Source organism: Alligator mississippiensis, chromosome 3 (genome assembly GCF_030867095.1).
Source record: "Alligator mississippiensis isolate rAllMis1 chromosome 3, rAllMis1, whole genome shotgun sequence".
NCBI classification, from domain to species: domain Eukaryota; kingdom Metazoa; phylum Chordata; order Crocodylia; family Alligatoridae; genus Alligator; species Alligator mississippiensis.
Genome location: NC_081826.1, coordinates 108,061,267 through 108,084,140, shown reverse-complemented (window position 1 = coordinate 108,084,140; position 22,874 = coordinate 108,061,267). Strand labels below are relative to the sequence as shown.

General features: G+C 41.5%; 1 protein-coding gene across 1 annotated transcript in view; it reads right to left on the bottom strand.

Annotated features, from left to right (window-relative positions):
• Positions 1-16,441, bottom strand: part of C3H18orf63 (chromosome 3 C18orf63 homolog) — a 40,630-nt gene extending 24,189 nt beyond the window's left edge. The window contains exons 1-5 of the mRNA XM_059724279.1: positions 16,278-16,441; positions 15,699-15,777; positions 13,944-14,000; positions 11,914-12,025; positions 1,005-1,046 (exon numbers count right to left, since the gene is read on the bottom strand). Of these exons, the coding sequence (XP_059580262.1) occupies positions 1,005-1,046; positions 11,914-12,025; positions 13,944-14,000; positions 15,699-15,777; positions 16,278-16,414 (427 nt within the window). The 5' untranslated portion in view covers positions 16,415-16,441. The remainder of the gene's footprint in view (positions 1-1,004; positions 1,047-11,913; positions 12,026-13,943; positions 14,001-15,698; positions 15,778-16,277) is intronic.
• Between the last annotated feature and the right edge of the window lie 6,433 nt (positions 16,442-22,874).

The window sequence follows — 22,874 nt, the reverse complement described above, 5'->3', positions numbered from 1 at the left end:
CCCACTTGCAAATTTAGGTGGCAGCATTTGCAAATGTAGTCTTTAGTGAAGTTTTGAAATATATGGGAGGTTTTGCTATAAAATATTTTATTCCTATATATATCTTCATAACAGGTTAATTAAGAGCCCCATATGGCCTGATGTTTTGAGTACTGTAAATTTAAATGAATGGGTTCCAAAGTAGGGATACAGGTAAAGGTGAACAGTAAAAAGGCTCCCCTCTGTTTCCCTCTTGATATGAAAACTCCCCCCCTACATGTGCAGATAAAGGCACAATGGTATCTAATACACGATCCACCCAATTGCACTTTCTGCCCTGCCACATATGCATGGCAGGAGGCGTGATTGTGGGATCACACATTAGATCCCGTCATTCCTTACTGCCAGTGCAGAGGGAGCCTGATCATGGGCTCACCCTGCACTGGCAGGAAGCAAGCTGGGCAAGCTGAGGGGGCTCCCAGCTGTGGTAGCCACGGTGCTTGGGGGTGCATGAAACCCCCACACCCTGGGGATTGTGGCTGCCTCGGGGCCCAGGGGTTTCACACACTCCTGAACTCTAGGGATTGTAGCTGTCTCAGTCCCCAGGGCCCAGGGGTTTCATGCTGGACATAGTGCACCCCTGAGGTTGGGATTCTCAGCCCAGGGAAGACCCTACTACACCTGCAAATGAAAGCTCAATAGCAACCAGTTATAGAGTTAGTACATGTTTTTGAGATCTGACTTTACAGCTGGTTGGAGTTTTCTATTGTGTGATAAGTACTTTGCATGTGTAGCTGGTCTTAAGGTAATTAGTCAATCAGTTAATTAACTGGTTATGTCCCAGTTAATCAGTTAATTGCACTATAGCTATAATGAGTAGAGGGGGCCACAGAGACATACAACATAGGGATTATGTGATTGAAGCTATTCTCATATTTCAAAATAAAATCATAGCACCTCTAGAAATAATGTATTTTTGCTTAAATGCAAGCATACTTAATATTTTAACAAAATATTGTACTTACCAACAGCATTTTGTTTTCCCTTATGAGACAGGAAATCTCTCCCTTCATAAATAAAAGAAATGTACATTATTTTTATAAAATATATGTCCAAAGCCTTTATTTAAAAATGTCTTTATGTAGTAGGGAAGGAGAGAGTGCATAGTTTGTTTTGCGTGTCAGATTTTTTATTCGTTATATAAAAAGAAAAAATGCGTATCAATTAATTTTTCATTGAACTACAAATAAAATAGCATATAAACAAACACTGAAATATGTATGAAAACATATTATGGACTACTGTTTACATGAATGGTTTTTGCAATGAGAAATTTGTATATGGAATTATTTTTATTTTATAACCCTTAACAAATTCCTCAAGCCCAAAAGAGGAGTTGGAATGAAATATTACTCTAGATTCAATCATCCATATAAACCCACTGGTAGAAACAAAATTTTAAGAATAAATTTGATTTTAGATGATACTATGAGAATTAAGAACAAATTTGTTACTTTATTTGCATAAGGGAGCACAAAGCAGAAACATGCAGAATACATAAGAAAACACCATGTCTTTGGAGCAAAATGCTCCACAGTGGGCACATCTACCTGTGAAACGAATGGAACACAATAAACTCCAGTACATATCTCGCTGGAGTTTATTGCTCCTGGACACTGTGTTTACACGTGTGCTTGGACTGAAGCATGTTGAGCTGGGTTGGAGGAGCCCTGGCTGGCAGGAGGCCTTGTGGGGGTCAGCCTGCCAGCCTGGGGCTGCTTCAACCCAGTTCAACGAGCTGCAGAGGGGCTGGCTGGGGCACAAGGGTGCTCCATTGCGGGGCTAGCTGGGAGGCAGCCCCTCACTGAAGCACCCTTGTGTCCCAGCCAGCCCTGTCAGAGTTTCCACATGTGTTGCAGAGCATGAAAGAAAGCTGCTGTAGGACTGTACTTGTGTTTACAAGTACTAACCTATGGCAAAGTTAATTAGTTTCCTGTGGTCTAATACAGCCACATGTGTAGACACTGAGACTTTACTGCGGAGCTAATTAGGCTAGTGTGTAATATTTCTCTTTGGGTCCACAAGATTTTTTGCTAATACCATGTGTGGGGCATGTGCAGTGCAGTTAGTGGAAGGACAGAACAAGCTACAATTTAGCCCTTAAATTGTAAAAGACCTTCTGTAGATGTATATCTATAGCCGTTTGTTAGTGTTAAATGTTTGCTTAAATGAAACTAGTTCTTTCTTTTACAGTTTTTCTTGCTGGGTTTTAAATCTGGAACTAAAAAAATAAAAATAAAGAAAAAGTGATTCATATTAAAGATTCTGATAATATTGTACCTTAAAATATAAAACACCAGTTTTATCTCAGTTTAAACGGTATAATATTCTATACATTTCTTCAGTGAGAATGTGAACAGTGTGCAGCTGTGTTAGAAACATTAACCAACTGAATCTGACTGTACTTTGCTACTATGGTAGATGACTAGAATACTACCAATTACCTTGATGAAACTTAGTGGAATGAGATTATTATAAAGCATGTCCCTTTCAGTTTGGATAAGAGAAACGTGTTCTTAGTGGAAATAAGTTTAACCAGGCCTCTTACTTGACTAAGAGGCGAGACAAAGAGAGAGAAAGAGAAGAGAAAAAGATGCTGATGCTATGTGTTTCAAAATGTTCTAAGATAAGAAAAAACCTTCATGCCTTGTTTTGTCTTGATATATTAAGCTGTGTGTGCAGATGTTAACCTCTTCCTTTCCCCCGAACCAGAAGCTGATAACTGTTCCCAAAACACAGTGTTTTTTTCCTGAATAAGTAAACTGCTTACATATGACAAACGAATGATCAACAACTTTCTGTTTCTCTCAAGGTTGCTTTGTCTGAACCCTGCATCTTTTCTCGCTAAAGTATAAATACGCTTGTAAACTTGTAGAGGTCAGAGTTCCTTTGAGAACCCTCCTTGTGATCACTTGTATAGCTTTAAATAAACTAAGATGGCTCTGCCAATTCTGATACAACCACAACATGAAGTTTGATTTCTTCCACAATTTGGTGCCATGACTCGGATAGAGACGCCCAGAGTGATTGGTTGAGATACAAACCGTCTCCTCACTGACACCCCGGTGCCAAACTAAGGTAAGAGACCTTTTGAAATCTCTATTGGGGCTTTTCGGTGAGAGACTGCCTGTGTGTCTTCCTGTTTGCTGCTTGAGGCTTACCCTATCCGACCCTTTTGCTGCCAGAATTGTCAGACCCACTATGTAAGTAGGAACTGTGAGTAGAAAAGAGTTTGACACTGTGTTGCTGTTGTCAGTGAATGTGTTTCCCCATGTGAATTAAGTTCTGTAAAGAACTATGAGGTCTTTCTGAAGCTAGGAGTGGAAACCTTGTGCAGCCGCCCCAAGGACGCCAGACTTGTTCTGCATGCTTTTCGAAAGCAAGGGTGCAAGGTGGAAACTCTTAGACTGAAGGAGATCAGGGTTGTGTGACGAATTTTCCCTACCCCCACTCTCATGAATGAGCCGTGTGTAACAGTGAGTAACTGCATTGTGTGCCGGTGCTACGGCATCTTGTCTTTGGACATTAGCCACAACATTCCTGTGCCACTAGCAAATCTCACGACCTGACTGGACACTCTCAATAAGCCTCTCCTGCGTGAAAGACCTGTGTGAATTGAGCTTAAAGACATGGGGAGCGGAGGGTCTAAAGACGTACCAGCACCACCAAAAGGGACTCCAGCATTGTACATGTACACACACTATGGCCACAAAAGTAAGTTTCTAGACACATGGAATTGGTATACCAGAGGTGATTCTAGCTTGCAGTTTCCCCTGGAGGGAACATTTGATTTCAGTAAAATCCTTCATCTCCACGGAGCCCTTGAGTCAAGAGGCAGTAAAACACCACAGACTCAGTGGAACACATTTTTTCATTGGCATGCAGAAGCTTCCAAAAGATGTCAAGAATCTCAAGTTCGGAGCCTTAAGGACTCCCAAGAAAAACTAAAATCTCAGATAAAGGAATTAAAACAGAAAAATGCACCAATAGAGGATCCCCCATCAACAGCATTATCAGCACCAACACAACTTTATCCACAATTGACTGAGAATGAATCTGTAGAAGGCCTAATTAATTTTTTCAGTGTGCCACTCCAGGCACAATCTGAACCCGAGGAAGCTCGAAGTAACCAAATAGATTCTTCTTGCGGAATCAGCCCACCCCATCAGGAAACCATCACTCAAGAACCATCACCTGCCCCTGGGGCATGCCCGCAGCCACCGGAGACATGGCATCTGTCTCCTGAAGCCTCAACCTCCTCTTATTTAAGGTCCGGCACCCAATATGGTCCAGTCCCACCTTTAAAAATGAAAAAGACTTGTCTTATGCCTTTACGCCAACTCCCAGGGCAGGGTCCAAATGGGGAAACTACAGTCACAGTACATGCCCCCTGGACCCCAGGAGATCTCCTAAACCTTGTTAAGCAGTTCGCCAATATCAAGGAAGAACCCCAGAAGTTTAGAGATGAATTGGAAACTGTAATCAATTGCTATGAGCCGACATGGGCAGATTTAAACCAATTAATGAGAAGTGTTCTGCCCTCCGAGGTCCGTAACCTCCTCATCGCACAGGCTAATTGGCCTCCTCAAGACCCCGGAATGGGAGGTCACTTGGTAGGTGCCCGAGAACGCCTTCTTGAGGCCGTGCTTAAAATCTACCCCAAGAAAACTGACTGGGCCAAAATAAATAACTGTAAGCAAAGCAAAGGAGAATCCCCAGCAGACTACATGGATCGCTTGAAACTCGTATTTGAAAGACATTCTGGCATTGAAGATGCAGCTGAAACTGCCCCAGAAGCAGTTGCTGCTGCTTTTGTCCAAGGACTTCTTTCTAAAGTCCAGGAACAGCTGTGTACAATTGCTGTAGGTTGGTAAACTAAGACACTTACAGAATTAGTCACCATTGCTAATCACTGTACAGCCTGCCAAGAACAGAAAAAGGAATCCACGGAAACTAAGCTAATGTCTTTACAAATACAAACTTTAGGAAGAGGTAGAAGCCGAGGTTTCTATTGAGGACAATTCGGAGGCAAGGGACGTGGTCGTGGGATGGGACGAGGAGAATTTCAGTCCCAAAATAATGACAGTTGTTATTATTATGGCCAACCAGGACATTGGAAGGCTCAATGTCCTCAACGGCCTGGCCAGCCAGGGATGACGTTTAATCAGGCACCACCTCCTCTCACTCAGTTTTCCGTCCCGAATCAAGAAGCGTCCTGTTAGGACAGCCTGAGGAATGATAACATCATCACAGCCCCGCTTCTCTCACTTAATCAAGAGGATCCCTTCATTTCCTGTTTAATAAGTGGCACTCCTACAAAATGTTTAGTAGATACTGGCACAAGTCGCTCTACTCTCCGAGCTAAAGAATTTTCTACAACTCCCCTCTCCTCTGCTGTTGTAAACACTGTAGGAATTTCAAATCAGATAGTTCCTCATCCTGTTTCCCAATCCTTATATGTTTCTCTTGGCCCTGTTTCTGATCAACATGTCTTTCTCCTTAGTCCTTGTTCTCCTGTTAATTTGTTAGGCAGAGATTTGCTTTGTAAACTTGGCTGTACTATTTATTGTTCTCCTAATGGCGTTTATTTAGAAGTTCCCTGTGTTAATGAAATGGCTGTACTTGCTACCCTAGCTAGCTCACCTCCTGAGCCTGAGTCCCCCAATCTTTCTGTGTTACAAGAAGAAATCATAAAGACTGTCCCTCCGTTTCTCTGGTCCCAACATGCTAATGAAGTAGGGCAAATCCATAGTGCCCAGCCTGTAAAAATTAGATTAAACCCAGCTAAGCCATTACCTAAAGTTGTTCAATACCCTTTACACCCAGAAGCCGAAGAAGGGATATGCCCTGTTATAACAGGTCTTTTGAAGCAAGGTATCATTGTCCCAACTAAGAGCCCTTGAAACCTGGAAAGAATACCTATCGCTTTGTACAAGACCTCTGTGCAGTAAATTCTGCAGTTTTACCTACTTTTCCTGTTGTATCAAATCCAGCCACTATCTTGTCCTGTATTCCTCCCAATGCCTGTTATTTTACTGTTGTTGACTTGTGTTCTGCATTTTTCTCTATCCCTATACACCCTAATAGCCAGTTTCTCTTTGCATTCACCTATCAAAGACTTCAGTATACCTGGACTCGATTGCCCCAAGGCTATACTGAATCCCCTTCTCTTTTCTCAAATTCTGAAGAAGGATTTAGATGCCATAATATTTAAAGAAAGTTCTGTGCTTGTACAGTACATTGATGATCTGCAATTAGCATCTACCTCCCTTAAAGCCTGTAAAACTGATTCTTTAACTCTCCTCACCTCTCTTGCCCTAAAAGGCCATAAGGCATCTAAAGAAAAGCTACAACTTTTGTCTCCCTCGCGTCCACTATTTGGGTCATGATATTTCCGCTGGAGAACGACTGCTTTCTTCTTCCAGGCTACTGCTGCCAGTAGATACTTGGCTATGCCTCTATAGTCAAGCCACTGCAAAACCTGACTCTTGTTAACACCCCTGAGCCTTTGCCCTGGACTTCAGAAGCTGAAGCCACTTTGCCTCTATTAAACAAGCTCTGTCGCAAGCTCCTGCCCTAGGCCTTCCAGATTATACTAAACCCTTTATTCTTTTTTGTCATGAAAAAGACGGATTTACATTTGCTGTGCTCGCTCAAGCACATGGAGACAAGCACCGTCCCACTGCTTATTATAGCTTTGCTCTTGACCCAATTGCAGCCAGACTTCCTCCATGTCTTTGTGTTGTAGCTGCAGCTGCTATTACTGTTGAACTGTCCTGAGAGATGGTAGTGCTGCGAACCATGGTTTAGCAAAATCGCGTGGCTCTAGACTTCACTTTAGCCAGTAAAGGAGGAGTCTGTGCTTTAATAGGTAAAATGTTGTACTTATATTCCCAATAACTCAGAAGAAATTCAGGATTTGACTGCACATATTCGGAAAGAAACAGCTAAATTGCACAAGTCAGACAGTTGGAATTTAAGTTCTTGGTTCAGCTCCATCTTTAGCTCCTTGGGCTCTACAATTATTCATGGTCTGTTAATACTGTTTGTTATTTTTTTTTGGAGTATGCCTAGTACTTATGCTAATACGATGCTGCTTAAGTTGTGCCACTAAGCAAATGCAAAATAGCTTGTTAACCTCTGTGCAAAGAAATGAAGTGTATAATATGTATGTTAAACTAACGGAAGGTAAAGAGGAAGAAAAATTAGAAGTTAAAAGGCTCATGGCTATAAATATCTAATATGTTGGGCCCAAAAAGGGGGAATGTGGAAATAAGTTTAACCAGGCCTCTTACTTGACAAAGAGAAGAGAAAACATGTTGATGCTATGTGTTTCAAAATGTTCTAAGATAAGAAAAAACCTTCATGCCTTGTTTTGTCTTGATATATTAAGCTCTGTGTGCAGATGTTAACCTCCTCTTTTCCCCCAAACCAGAAGCTGATAACTGTTCCCAAAACACAGTGTTTTTTTCCTGAATAAGTAAACTGCTTACATATGACAACACAAATGATCAACATCTTTTTGTTTCTCTCAAGGTTGCTTTGTCTGAATCCTGCATCTTTTCTCGCTGCCTAAAGTATAAATACGCTTGTAAACTTGTAGAGGTCAGAGTTCCTTTGAGAACCCTCCTTGTGATCACTTGTATATCTTTAAATAAACTAAGATGGCTCTGCCAATTCTGATACAACCACAAGCGAAATTTGAGTTCTTCCACACAACCATGGTCTTCCACAGTTCTCTTCTCTTTGAGGCATACGAAATTTCCAGTGTCAATACATTAATCTATTTAGATAGACTCTTGATATAAGTCAACCTGTGTCTTCCACGATTTCTCCTTCCTTCAGTCTTTCCAGTTGCAACCAGACTTTCAGTTTCCTCTTTCCTAATAACATGTCTGAGAAACTCCAACTGTCTCTTTCTAAGGTTAATCAGCAGCTTTCTCCTACAGCCTGCTCTTAACAAAATATCTTCATTGGAGATGTGACTTGTCCAACATACCTTCAAGACGCACCTTAAGAACCACATCGGAGTTGCTTCAATTCTCTTTTCCATACTTGACAATACTGTCCAGCATTCTGACGCATACATGAGGACTGGTATAACATAGCAATCCTGAACTCTTAGCTTTGTCCCCACAGAAATGTCAATATCTTTTTCATTTTCAGAAATGCATCTTTTTCAATCCCTATTCACTATTTTATGTCATGATCCCATTTACCATCCGATGTTATCCAGCTTTCCAAGTAGTTAAATTTATTGACTTGTCCTATCTGTTCCTTATCTAATTTAATATTACACACAGGGACAATCTTCTTCTTTGTTATTACTGTACATTCTGTTTTTCTGCAGTTGATACTTAGCCCCTTCTTCTTGCTTTTACTAGCAATTTTATCTAAAATTTCTTGAAGCTTCTTTTCTGAATCAGCTATTAAAACTGTGTCATTAGCATAACGCAAGTTGTTCAAATTCTGTCCACCAGTGATCAGCCCTGATAAATCCTCAATCTTCATCAGTATTTACTCACTATACTTGTTGAACAAGTCAGGTGAAAAGACACAGCCTTGCCTCACGCCTCTAAATTTGGACAAAATCACTTAGTTCATTTTCTATCTTCACTGCTGCAGTTTGCTCCCAATAAAGTTTTCTTAAAATGCTCAAATCTTTATCATCAATATCCACTTCTTCTAGCATTTTCATTAACGCCTCATGCTTGACTCTATCAGAAGCTTTGGTATACTCAATAAAGAATAAGAAAATGTCTTTCTTCATTTCTATTGCCCTCTCCAAAAGCATTCATACCATAAAGATAGCATTTCTTGTACCTTGATCTTCAACAAAACTACATTGAACTTTTGCAATCTCCAGTCTATTCTACTTCTAGCTCTCATCATCAGCACCTGTGATAGGATCTTTGTCACATCGCTCATTAAACTGATGGCTTGATGGAGTTCACGTTCAATGGCTCCAGGTCTTTTGGGGAGCACAATAAAGATTGATTTACTGAGATCCTCAGGTATTTCTCCACTTTTGTAAATCTCATTGCTAACATTTGTTAACTTTTCTATACCAAATTCTTCCAAACATTTTATTTGTTCTACTGTAATCTCCTCTGGTCCTGTAGCTTTATTGTTTTTCATTCAGCTGATAACTGTTCGTACTTCTGACTTAAGAATTTTCAAACTTTTCATGTTCTTCTTAATAGATGGCACTTCTCAATTGTCATGGAACAAATCTTCAATATACTTTGTCCATCTTTCCAATAATTGTTCTTGTTCCATGATTACATCACCATTCTTGGCTCTTATAGATCTCCCAGCAGTGCATCCTTCTTTGCCTGTGATGTCTTTGATATTCCTATACATCAACATACCATCTTTATCCTTTTGTTTTTCTATCTCTGTACATTTTTCATTAAGCCTTTTCTCTGTTGCATGTTGATTAAATTCTTTTATCCAGTTTCTTATACTCTGCCAAACTACAGGTTTTCATCTTCCTTTTTTCTTGCTTAAGTTCAAGGATTTCTTCAGTCATCCATTTCTGTTACTTTGATTGAATAACCTCCTTGGCTGTTTCAATTAGTGTTTCTTGGAAAATGTCCCAGTGTGACCTATTTCATTCACCTTCAAGTTCTTGAAAATGGTTTTTGACTGCAACTGTGTACCGTTCTTTAATCAGATCTTTTTCCATTAGAATTGAATAATCAAGCTTCTTTGTCACTTTTGGTTTCTTAGGTTTCCTCAACCTTATCTTGTACTACAGGTACGTGATCACTTCCACAGTCAGTCCCTGGGTAAGTTTTTGATAGTTGAACTGCATTCCTGAATCTTTTGTTGATGGTGATGATGTAATCAATTTGGTTTCTATCATTCTCACCAGGACTTTTCCATGTATACCTTCTTCTTGGGTGGTGTTCAAACCATGTGTTCATAATGACTTGATCATTTGCAACACACCAATCAATCCATCTCACTCCTCTTTCAGTTTTCTCTCCATGTCTGTGAGGTCCAACAACATTATCCGCTCAATCACAACCAACTTTTGCATTTAGAACTCACATCACTATGACCACTTCTTGAGGTTTGCATTGGTTTTTCACTTTATCAAGGTCTTCATAAAAATGATCAGTGTCCTCTTCCCCACTTTCAGTTGTTGGTGTGTAGACTTGTATTACTGCAATATTGAAAGGTTTAACCTTTATTTTCACAAGCATCACTTTATCAGATATTGCCCAAAAACCATGCAAACATTTTGAGGTTTCTTCATCCAAAATCAACCCAAATCCTCTTTTGTGCATCTGGCCTCCTGAGTAAATGACTGCCACACCTTCTTCAATAGTTTGCCACTTCTTGTTGCAGTTCTCAGTGCTCAGCTAACTTGAGCAAGTCTCCTCTATTGTTGTCCCAGTTGTACCAGGCAGCCACCAGATGAAATGATCCACCATCCTGCGCCCCCAGTGGCTTCAACTGTAACCCTGGTAAAGGAGGGTGATGGGTGCACGCCTTGCCTAAGGAGCAACCCAGAGGCTGCAGTAGCTAGAGAGTACTTGTTTCACTATGTAGGCCACTGTATTCAGTGACCTCTTGGTGACCCTGCAGCTTGCAGACAGTGGAAAAGTTCCAGATCTAGCTCTCTAAGGCTGAGTCTGCTCAGATGCAGAGAGGGTGGTGTGCAGATTTTGGTACCGTGGGAAGTGTCAGTTTGTCATGGTGGGTTGTATGCAGCTCCTGAGAGAGACTGGGATTTTTTTTTTTTTAAGAGTGTTCGGGTGGAGGTTTTTGAGGGTAGCCACGGTGCGCAGCCCCTGGTATCTGAGGAGTTTGATGCTTAATTGAGTAATGGGAATCCTGGTTGTCTGGCTGAATGGTGAAGAGTGGAATGTTTGTTGGTTAGTGAATGAGTATTCCAATTAAATTGTGGATTCCACTTACCTGACGCTGTCAGATCTAACAATAGGAGAAGTTCATTGAAGATACTGCAACAGGATACTGTTTGAGCCAGTCCCAGAATATACTTACTTTCCCTCTGATGGTATTGGTTCACAACGCCTGAGTTAAATATCACCCTTTGCAAGTGTTTTGTGTGCGTAGGTATGTCTTGTGTTGTTGTTATAATTTGTATATATGTATGTTCTCTTAGGATTAGTGTAGGCTAAGTATAGTATAGTTGTATAGGCAATTATATAGCCATTGTAGTAATTATAATTGCTGAATTTAGAAGTTGTTTTAATAAACTGTTTAATTCATTAACTGTTATCTTGAGTTTGTTGAGATTTTTATCACTTAATTATCTCTGATCTCCACTCAGAGTACCTATAGGGTGCAGATGATAGATGCTGTACATTATATGTAGGTCATTAATCCACCCCACCAAATCACATAAGTGGCTGGAAGTGGAATCTTGTCCCAAACTTTGTCCAAACAGTAAGCCCCCTACATTGATTCTAACCAACAACTATTATCCTGACAGTCAAACTGTCCTACTGCCGGATGCTGTGTTATGTCATACCCAGGACTGTTGGATGCAATTTAACATTATACCCAGGACAGAAATGTGCTACTACTGTATAAAAATATGTTCATTATGAAATTCCAATTTTGAAAAAGATCCAGTGTTTGAAGAAGATATTTACTGTACTACATATTAAAGTGTATGCGATGGTCAATTTAACTATATATTAAATCAATTCACAAAGTAGAAGGAAGATAGAAAAAAATAATTACTAGTCCTTTTACATTATTCATTAAATGGGGATAAAGGAACAGAGATATGCAAACATATTAAAAGAATATGAATAATAAAAAAATAGACAGCACATACATAGATAAAACACTGAAAATCAAAGGGTCAGTCTCTGATTTAGTAGAGTCAGATACCTTGTACCAGAAGATGACCAGCCTTATTCCAGCTTGGGGCAAGTCTGGCTATAAGAGTGTAGGAGAGGCAGAGCTGAAGAATGTTTGGACTAACTCTTTGTGGAGCTTCCATCTAATTAATATGAACAAAGAGGGGAAATCAGAAAATCTTGTATGAAGACCAGTTGCACACACATTTTTTAAAGGTCATAGATTTCATAGACATTAAGGCTGGAAGGGACCTTGTGAGCTCATTGGGTCCAGCCCCTGCCCAAAGAGCAGGAAGTCAGCTGGGGTCAGATGACTGCAGCAAGGTGAGCATCCAGGCATTTCTTGAACATATCCAGACTAGGTGCTTGCACCAGTTCTGGAGGGAGTCTATTCCAGATACTGGAGACTCGGATGGTAAAGTTTTTCCTTATGTCCAGTCTAAAACGGTCGTCCAGCAGTTTGTGATCATAAGACCTTGTCTTCCTTTGGGGTGTTCTGGTGAACAGATGTTCTCCCAGTTCCTGATGCACACCCCTTATATACTTATAGGCTGTCACCAAGTTCCCCCTGAGCCTTCTCTTCTCCAGGCTGAATGTCTAGGCTCCATGTCTCAGCCCCTCCTCATAAGGCCTGCTCTCTTGACCTCTAATCATGTGTGTGGCTCTTCTCTGGACTCTCTCTCAAGCTTCTCCACATCCTTTCTAAAGTGTGAAGCTCAGAACTGGATGCAGTACTCTGCCTGCAGCTTCACCAAGGTCGAGTAAAGCGGGAGGATGACTTCCTGGGTCTTGTTTGAAATGCATCGGTAGATGTAAGCCAGAGTTTTGTTTGCTTTGCCAGCTGCAGCATCACATTGGTGGCTCATGTTCATCTTGTGATCAATCATGACCCCCCAAGTCTCTTTTGGTTATGGTGCCAGTGAGTGTAGCACTGCTGAGCCTATAAGTATGATGTAGGTTCTTTCTCCTGAGGTGGAGCACCTTGAATTTCTCTATGTTGAATGTCATCAGGCTTTGATTTGCCCACCTTGTGTGCCTGTCCAGGTTGGCTTGAATCGCCAGCCTATCCTCCAGTGTGACTGCACTTCCCCATAATTTGGTGTCATCTGTGAACTTAACCAGTCTGCTACTGACACCCAAATCCAGATCCAAGTCTCAATGCACTGGGGCCAATCACATCAGTAGGGGTAGGCAAGAGGAGCACCTGCCCCAGGCATGAAGTTAGGAGGGGCACCAGAATTGTTCCACTGAAGAGTCTGCATCGCAGCAGCATACTCATGCCAGAAACTCCAAAACAGTCCCCAGCTGCTGCTGCTTTAAGAGGAACAGCTGGATCAGGCAGAGTGGCAGCAGCTGCTCATCCAGGAACTGTTTAGGAGTTCCCAGCCTGGATAAGCCTGCTTCCTTCCGCTCTTGGAACTTGCTTGTCCCCCCACTCTCAGAAATGTGCATCTCCCACTCTCCTGCAGGATCTGCCCTGGACACCAGCTCTGCTTGTTATGCCACTTGCTGAGGCTCCAGGATTGGGGGCAGGTTCCCAGAATCCAGGATCCTCATGCACCAGGGATGTGAAAAAAAAACAAAACATGTTTTAAGTGTAGACAAGGTTCCTTGGGTGAATTTAATATCTTTTATTAGACCAACCCAAATAGTTGTAGAATAGTTATTAAGCAAGCTTTTGAGTTCAAAAACCCTTCGTCAGGCTAAGGAAGCTTCAGCAATTGGTGTGTGCTCTTCTTAAATTCATTCCATCCAAGAAGAGCACACACCAACTGCTGAAGCTTCCTTAGCCTGATGAAGGGTTTTTGAACCCAAAAGCTTGCTTAATAACTATTCTCCAACTATTTGGGTTGGTCTAATAAAAGATATCAAATTCACCCAAGGAACCTTGTCTGCCTATGTCCTTAAACCAACACGGCTACAACCTACACCCCTGCAGCATGTTTTAAGTGTAACATCTGCCTGGAGTCATAGAAACATGAATTTTATAACTTGCAAGTTTTGACAACAAGAAATGTAAGTATAACAGCATCAAAAATCATGACATATTTAATCACTTACTGTAGCTTCATGTTTCTCTATATAAGCTTGACATTTTCCTGTTTTGTAAAGAGATATCTAAATCAATAAGAAAAGAAAATTCTTTCAACGTCTGAACATATAAGGAGTATATAAGAAGCACCTGATAGCATAACCTTGCATTTCTATCCTGTATTAACCACTCCTCTGGAGCAAAGTCTTTGATAACAGTCTTAATTTATGATTACTATTTACTTTTATTGCTATAAAAGTCCATTAATTATGGACTAGGATGCCATTTGTGGCAGAGGCATCAAATAAAACTGCTCAGGACCTAAATGTCCTAAAGCAGTGGTGTTAAACTCACCCTGTGCCCTGGGCCAGATCTGGAACATGAGGCTCCTTGCGAGCTAGATCTGCAGGGCAAGCGGCAGAGGTGGTGAGGCCAGCAGCTGCAGCAGAGCACGCAGTGGTGGCCAGAGGGCAAATGGAGGTGTGCTAAGCGGCCACAAATTAAGCAGCTGTGTGTCATGTGAGCTATATCAGCCTACCTGTCTGCCACTGATGGTCATGCCCAGTGGGGACCTATATCCCTGGATTCTATGTCCCCCTGGCAGCCCAACCTCAAAATTCACTGCCCTACCCGAAGCCCAGAAAGCCAGATAAAGCAGGTCTGCAGGCTGGATCTGGTGCATGGGCAATTGACATGCTGGTTCTAAAGTACAGATGGTACTCAAAAAAAACCCCAGAGGACAAAGGATAATTGCTGTCAGTCTGTTACCTGGGCTGACAAGTCCATTTTCAAGTGAGTCAGGAAGAATGATTTTATTCTATGTCCTTAACTAATCACCAAAGCTAAATATATCATTAATGCAGTTGTATGGAAATATTTTATTGACAAGCTTATTTTATGTTTTGTACAGTCTTAAAAAATGTATGAAATGTAGGTTCTCATCTGTAAATGGTCCAAACCATTCTCCTCTTCACTCTGCCCCTGCTTATTATTGTGCTAGGTTATATCCTACCTGCTTTGAGACACAGTGAGTTGATACCACACACATGCACAGAGTATAAAATGTATAGTTATATGTTATATTAAATAACCTGGAAATTTAGTTTACTATGGGCATGTCTACCCGAGATGGTTACTGCAGATTAGTCTAATAATAGCATAGTAGCACGTTACAGCACAAACTGTGCTATTAGCTTACTGTGCTTATTATTATTATTATTATTATTATTATTATTATTATTAGGCTAATGCACAGTAAGCATCACTAAATAACTATACGTTGGCACTTCTGCGCAGTAATTCTAGGTACTGCGCATTTGGTACTTTATTAAGCGAGTACTAAGCTAAACGTGCAGTGTCTAAGGAGTATTAATGAATGTGCAAACATGCCCTGTAAAAGCTATTTAAGAGATCAGCCATATCAGACAAAGGTTGCCCCAGCATTTTACATGAAATCTTAAGTTCTTTGATTTCGGTATGTCCACAGGTACGTTCAATACAATTCTGCTCCATCTCATCACTTAAGGGAAATGTCCCTGTATTTTGTATTTAAGTGCATGTGGAAACTATGTCATTATGTCATCATCACTATCCTTTCAAAGAGCTATTTCTTCAACAGAGGAATAATATGCCATATATACTGTTAGTGTTCAGTTGTTTGTTTCATGTGAGCACACTTATACTTAAATTGTATCACATATGAAGTTTCTGATATTAGTTTTGATAAATAAGCCTCTAAAAAGAGCTACATATTAACTCTCTATATATGTGATGTTACTACTGACCTCCATTACAGCTAAAACTTCATTCAGAGTTCCAGGTACAGGTGAGGACAGGACGTCTTGATGCAGAAACAGCAATTGCCTATGAAGATAAAACTTTCAAAATTAAGTATAAAAAGAATTTCCTTTAAATTGATCTTATCTCAGCACTACATTACATTCATTTTAATTATTTCTACTAAAGCGTTAGTACATTTTACATTAAGTTTCTAGTATTTTGGTAGTAAATGCTGGATAGCTCAGGTTACTAATTTATATTTCATCCAGATTGGTCAGAGTCAAAAGCAGTTACTTGCTATCCGTAGTAAAAATAGCTGTTGTGAAATAAAACAAAATCCACAATCAGGGCCAGCCTAACGACAATTTACTGAACACTTTTAAAACAAATGGAACATTTTGCTGTTTTTTAAGCAGCTATTGCCTACCTCAACAGAGAAGGTCCAGGAAAAAAATACATAGTATCCCAAGGTGATTAAGAATTTCATTGATCTTCTTATTTGTAATAACATTACTACTTATAAATTATTTTTATCAGAACAATTACTTCTGAAAATAGCAGCTCTCAAAATTATTTGCCTTTACCTGCAAATCTTCAACTGTGTATTTCTAATTTGAGTTTCTGACACAGCAGAACTCAGTGTAATTTTAATGGCATAGAGTTTTTGTAGATCAGGCAGACTGACAAAGAACAGAGACTGGTCTCTAGTGTCATTCATCATCTTCTGTTGATTATTCCAACACAGCAACCTAGGCTTTAATAGAAAAATATTCTTAATTATCTAAACAAGGTGGGTGTTACATAAAAATATGAAAGTATGCAACCAAATTAATCAATACAAATGTATTTTGGTTAATGTTAGGTAGGCTTTTATAACTTTTAATAGCTTGGTCAGCTATTATAGATAATTTGTCATATTTATAGCTACTGCAATGCATAAATCTCCAAAAGCAATGTTAAAGTAACGTTCTGGGCCTCATCTTATATTAACAAATAAAAGAAAATTCAGGTTTAAGTCAAGGATGACACTCTCCATAAATTATTCTCTTATGCTTAAAATGGGTCTGATCATGTAATCCACTAGGAACCACATTTTGCATCATCCTCTCCTCCTATATGAAAATGAGATTTAGCTACCTGTGCATTGCCCCTTCTCCTTACACCAAAATCTCAGTAGGAATTTCTCCAGTGAGGCAAGGGTAGTGGGCAAATTGTGGAGGACAATACAAGCCATGGAAAACACTTAGATCCCCATCCTGCACCCCTGTGGCATACCTTCTGTACTACACTTCTGTCCTCTTCACCAGATTTGTCTCAACCTGTATGGAACACTGTATTCTATATAGGTTCTCAGACATCCTCATTGCCCTATTATCTGAGTGTTTTCCAGCAGTTAAGCAACATACCTAACTTCTATTACATATAATTTGTTCTATCATCCTCTCCTCAGAGCAAGAAGTTTATGCAACTGTGTATTTTGTGTGGGGGCAGGGGGCTGAATTTTTTAAAATATATTTGCTATGACGCATGCCTTGTCACAAAACTGAACAAACTATGACTAGCAATTGGAGTGGGATGAGTTTTGTGATGGTTTCAGGCCACCCAAAAAGCTCTCACCCCCACACAGTCTCTACCCCTATTGTAGAAAATCCCATTTATAGAGAAGCAAAATGACTAACCATCATTTTCATCCTGGTGCTTTATGCCTTCACTTGGATATCTTAGGGTCAGGCCATTGAACACCATCAAGATAACAACTAAGACATAGAACTTGATATGCTATTGAAAGTCAGTATAGAAAGTAGAGGTCAGCACCGATGAATTCACTGTAGGCTGCATTACTGAGGAGAAATTGTAGCATTCTGTACTAGTTTGAGTTTCCCAGGTGCTGGAAGCCACATCGAATCAAAGAGTTTCATGATGAAAATTCTTTCTTTTTAAGCTTATTCCTGCTAGTTTTCTCACAGGAGTAGAGAGTTAAGGGCCAGGTCCACAGCTGATCTTACTTGTTATAATGGCTCCAATATAGCCACAGATTATAACAAAAACCTATGACAGTTTACACAAGCAGAAAATCTTATGCCCTTATTTCTTCCAATGCAGCTCAGCTAATTGAGAAGGGTAGTGTATAGCCTGCTTGAAACTAGACCACTTATGGCACAAAAAGTTAATGAATAGCTTTTTTACTGCTCCGAGAAAACTTATTCCAGTCTTATAACAAACTCCATATCCTCATTTAATATAAATATTCCAGAGAGCAGAAATAAAAAGTCTGCTTGAATTTAAGCCCCAAGCCCAAACACTACTTAACAAAAAAAAGCTTATTCTCACTCTCCTCTCCTCGCTCGCATGAATAGATATAATATGAAATCTGGCATTTTCACCAGAGCAGTGAAAATAGTAACCAAAATAATGCAGCATCCTTGCTCAAAATGTGCAGGCACTACTCATTCATCTTAAAAGACAATTTTGTAAATGATGGTAAATCTGGACGAATATTTACCAGGGAACAAACATCAAAGATGAATGTTACTACAGCAGTCTTGGTTTGTCTTGCTTACAATAAGAGCACATATATTTAAGTTTTAAGAGTAAGAGAATCCATGGCCAAAAGCAATCCTATGTAAAATGAGAGCAGAATGAGATGTGGTCCTGCAAATGTTATAAAACAAAACTGAAGTCAAGTCACAAGAATCCAGAACAAAGTACATAGCCCGTCCAAGCGTTCACATTACCTGAATCGCCTTCTCTGAAGCCACAAGACAATCTTAAGCTGTGAGAGTTAAAATTTGCCTTCTTTTTATTTATCACTGGTGTCTGTAAGATATATTCACTTCACATTGTAAACCCTTTGCAAGCATCAGGGTAAGAAATATTCTTAAAACATGAAAGCTGCGATAGTTACCTAACCATACGATACCAAGAACTATGGCCTTTAAGAAAAACATCAAGTAGTGGAAGATGCATCATCATCCTACATAAGAGAAAATAAAGGGCCAGATCCTCAGCTCTCATAAGGCTTGTTGTGGTACGCAGTGGCCAGTTGGGATTTTCCCAAGCAAAGATGACATATAGCCTGCATAGGAAGAGTGTGCTAAGGGCACTGTCCCTGATTTAGGGAGGTTCAGCAATCCCTGGTTGACACAACTGCCTAGAAACAGCTGTATTCAACTGTAAATTAAATCCTTCTCAGCCATCAAAAATTCGGATACTCTGATATGGCACACCACAGGGACCTCAGAGACAGCTTAGAAAGGCCCAGAAATGTGACCTTTGCACTCCTTCGTTGGCTGTTGCAGTGTGGACAGTACCCGCATTGCCCTCCCCTCCCAATGCACCAGCATTGCGATCTCATGACTGGAATGAGGAGAAAGGAGCCAGAGAGCAGTCATCACCTCCCTGATACAAATACACTCGCAATTCTTGCCAGGCCTGCACTGACACAGCTGCTCCAGACAGCCATGGAGATGAACACCACTTCCATTGGCAGCTTACCTGGCCCTGGGGACGCCCTGCTGTCTGGATTCGGCCTACAGGCCCGAATGGGTGGACACTCTGGTCTACGCACCCTTAGTTCCCCGTCTTGCACCAAACACCACAGAAAAAAAACAACCCCAAAAGCATGAAGCCCCCTAGTGGACAGTTCAAGGGCACATTTCCCTCAGAGACCTGTGCTCTAGCCAGGAGGGTCTGGCTTAGAGTTGGAAGAAAGGAAAGCCCCCGATGTTTTATTCACAGTGCCCCCTCTGCCCAGAGGCCGCCTCAGCAGGTGGTGCCATCCACGAGGTGGCTACCTCGCCCCCCACCCCACCCCACCCACACACGCACCCACCCTGTGGGGACAGCATCGGCCTGTGGCTGCTGCCCTCAGCCCCTGGACACCCTGCCCCCACCGTCCCTTAGCCCCACAGCAGGGCTGTGACACCTGTGCAGGGGGCTCAGCTGCTTGCATTAGCTAAGCAGGTGCTGCTTAGTTCTCTACCTGAATGGGAGACCTGAGACCTGCCAAAGGTATAGGTGTGAAGGAGGTGGCAGGTTGGAAAAGCTGCTGCAGCTCCAGAATTCATTGTGCTTGGGTGCAGGAGAACTAGAGCTAGCTGTGCCTATGCAATACAGAGCACATGCTGGGGCATGTCCCTTGGTGTCAGGCTAAAGCCCTAGCAGAAACCTTGTGAAAGCCCAATGAAGTGGCTTCCTGCCTCCCCAAGTTGCTGCTTGCTGCTGCTGTGAGTCACTGAGGAGTAGGAGGAGATAAAGGTGATGTTACAGATTGACTGGAACAAGTGCCCTGCATCCTCAGGGCTGGGCATGCATGGGGCTGAGTTAGAGCTTGCATTTTTTCATTAAACAAAAGCTCCGTCTGGGCAAGAACAAAGCCAGTTCACCTATATCCACAAGATGTCCAGCTAAATAATTTTTGAACTTCATTTAACTTGCACTCAGTTATTCTATCTGAAGGTCTACAATGACTGTGCACTCGTTTTGGAAAACTGAAGTGTTGCAACTGAAGGCCTGGTCTGCACTGGTACTGTAAATGTGTTGAATACCATTGTATTCCTCTTGGAAAGGTTTGTTTTCTGTTACTTGAACAGAGAGAGGGTGTTAGCCCTGTTAGTCTAAAGTCAGGGAGAAGGCAGGGTAGAGATGTGCCTTATAGATTCACTAAATCAGAGATGCTTAAGTCCCAGCTCCCTTCATCAGATGCTGTGAAACAGCATGTACAGAACAGTCTATTAACTAAAGAGAGTGATGTGAATACAAAAGTGTAAGAGTGATGTAGCTGTGGCAGTCCAGAAATTATGCATGAGGCAAGGATTTCTCAGGGTGATACCTTTTATTGTACCTCACAAAGATGTCTTGCATCCAAAAGCTAACTTAACTTTATCCCAACTACTTAGTCAGTTCAATAAAAGATATCACCCTAAGAAATCCTTGCTTTTCTGAATACAAAAGACAGGAAACAGGGGGAGACACAAACCAGTAACAAACCCATGGGGCCCAAAGGGTCACTGAAGCTAATCCAAGTAATGGGATAAGAATCTGTAGTCTCTGTACAGATTCTTATCCCATTCAGATTCAGTAGTTCATACTTAACACAATCCAGTTCGTGGATGATTTCTTGTTCTGCAATTTCAGGTTTTGTATTCAAATCATTCTACCAGATACACTGCATCTATTAGACGCACAGAATCTGATGAAGTGAGCTCGAGCTCACAAAAACTTATGCATCTCTGATTTAGTTAGTCTGCAAGGTACATCTCTACCCTGACTTTGTTGAAACTGAAGCACTTTGATTTCAAAGAAGCTGCAACTATCAAACTTTGGTGTTGCAATTCATAGGATCGAGGCCAGAGGCCTTGTCCATACTTGCCTGCCTTGGCTGCAAGAAGTTTTGGTGAGAGATAGCAGTTGTCCCAACCCAGCAACTTCATATCTATGTGCAGCTCTGATGTGCCATCAGGGGGCAAAGGCAACAAAATCTGAAGGCCCTGCAGCAGCTGGCAGAAAGCTGGGAATCTCCCTATGTATGTGCTGGCAGGAGCATACACCTTGATTCCCTGCCCACCGCCTCAACCCACAGCAGAGGTGGGTTGAGGTGGTTTAAAGGAGGATCCTGTAGGGGGCGAGCACTACGTTATTCTGTTTTAGATCAAAGGATAAAAACAAACATAATTATGGGAATGTGCACTAATGTGCTAGATGCTATAGAAAGTCTAAAAATTCACAACAAACTGGATAAAAAATAGCCAAAATATGTTGTGCTATTACTGCTAGAGTCATTTTAGTTAAATGTGCATCTCTCATTTGGATTCAAACCCCCAAACCTAGCCTTCTGGAAGGTCTTGACAGAGCCTCCAATATGTCAGCATCACTCATTTTGATGCCTGAGTTCATATGACCAGACCCGAGTTCAGGTTTTGAGCTAGAGATGAAACCAAGTGAGCAAGGCTGCAAAATGGAAGAGACGTTCCCAGGAAGGGCAACATTGCAGGAGAAGGGCTAGTTTGAAGAGGTGGAACATCAAGACCATTAAAAAGGAGAGAGGATAGCTAACACAGATGGAGTGGAGAGAGATTAGCAGGAATCAGGAAGCTGATAAGGAGCCATGAAGTCAGTTATGCCAGAGGTATAATTCTCTGGCATCATTTATCTCACATAACATCTCTGGTGCACTTTCTTGACCTTCAGGACTACAATTTCCTTCTTCCACTGCCATGAAGTCAACTGACTCTGTGGGTGAGTGACTGGAAATGCAGCTGCCCCTGCCAGACAGCTGGTTTTGAAGTCTGGGTGGAGCAGGAATCAAAAGGGGAGAGGGATTGCAAATATGCCACGGCACACCCCTCCGCCCGAATCTGCTCCTGGAGCACAGCATAGGGCAGTTTCTGAAGCACCGTTAACTGAGGAGGACCCAAAGGGCAGGTGACCAGGGCTAACTCCCTTGGTCAGTGCATGAGGAAAAAAGGGAGAGGATATGGCAGTATTGCCTGGCCTTAAATATTAAATGATCGTATTGGAAGCTCAAAATTATCGTATTTGCTGAAAAACTATCGTATGCTGAAAAAATATGGAAATAATCATGCAACTAAGTATGCAAGTAAGTCATCTTCTTATTTACTTTATATTGTTCACTCTAAGTAGCCAGTGAGTGAGAACGGGGCCATCAAAGCTGAAGCATTTATTTCGAGTCAAGCAAATAGGGGGCTGGACCCCAAATTAGGGGGCTGGACCCTATGATCTTACAAGGCCCCTTCCACCCCTTATGTCTATGAAAAAACAGTCATAAGAAAGTGCTGACAGCAAGCCCAAAAGTTGGCCTCTTGTGGGCAAAGATCAAGTGTAGTTGCCATGCTGGTCTGTTGCCCAGACCGAGATGGATTTGAATAGCACTGTGTAGTAGAAGGTGCACCCATGTGGTGCACTGCGGACACAACACCCTAGAGTGTCTTGTAATTAGCTTCCCAGTGGTCAGTTTCCAGTGGGAGGATCTCCGCTACATGCTGACTTTATGGAAATGGGGGACTCCTCCCTAGCTTGCTTCTGTGACTGGAGCTGTCCCTAGGGGTGTGCGGGGTTCAGGGCATATCAGCCTGTGCAGGGCTGGGGGGTGGGGGTGACAACCATCCACACAAGCTGATGGCGGCAGTGGTGGGGCCGTGGCGGGGCCTGTATGGCACTGT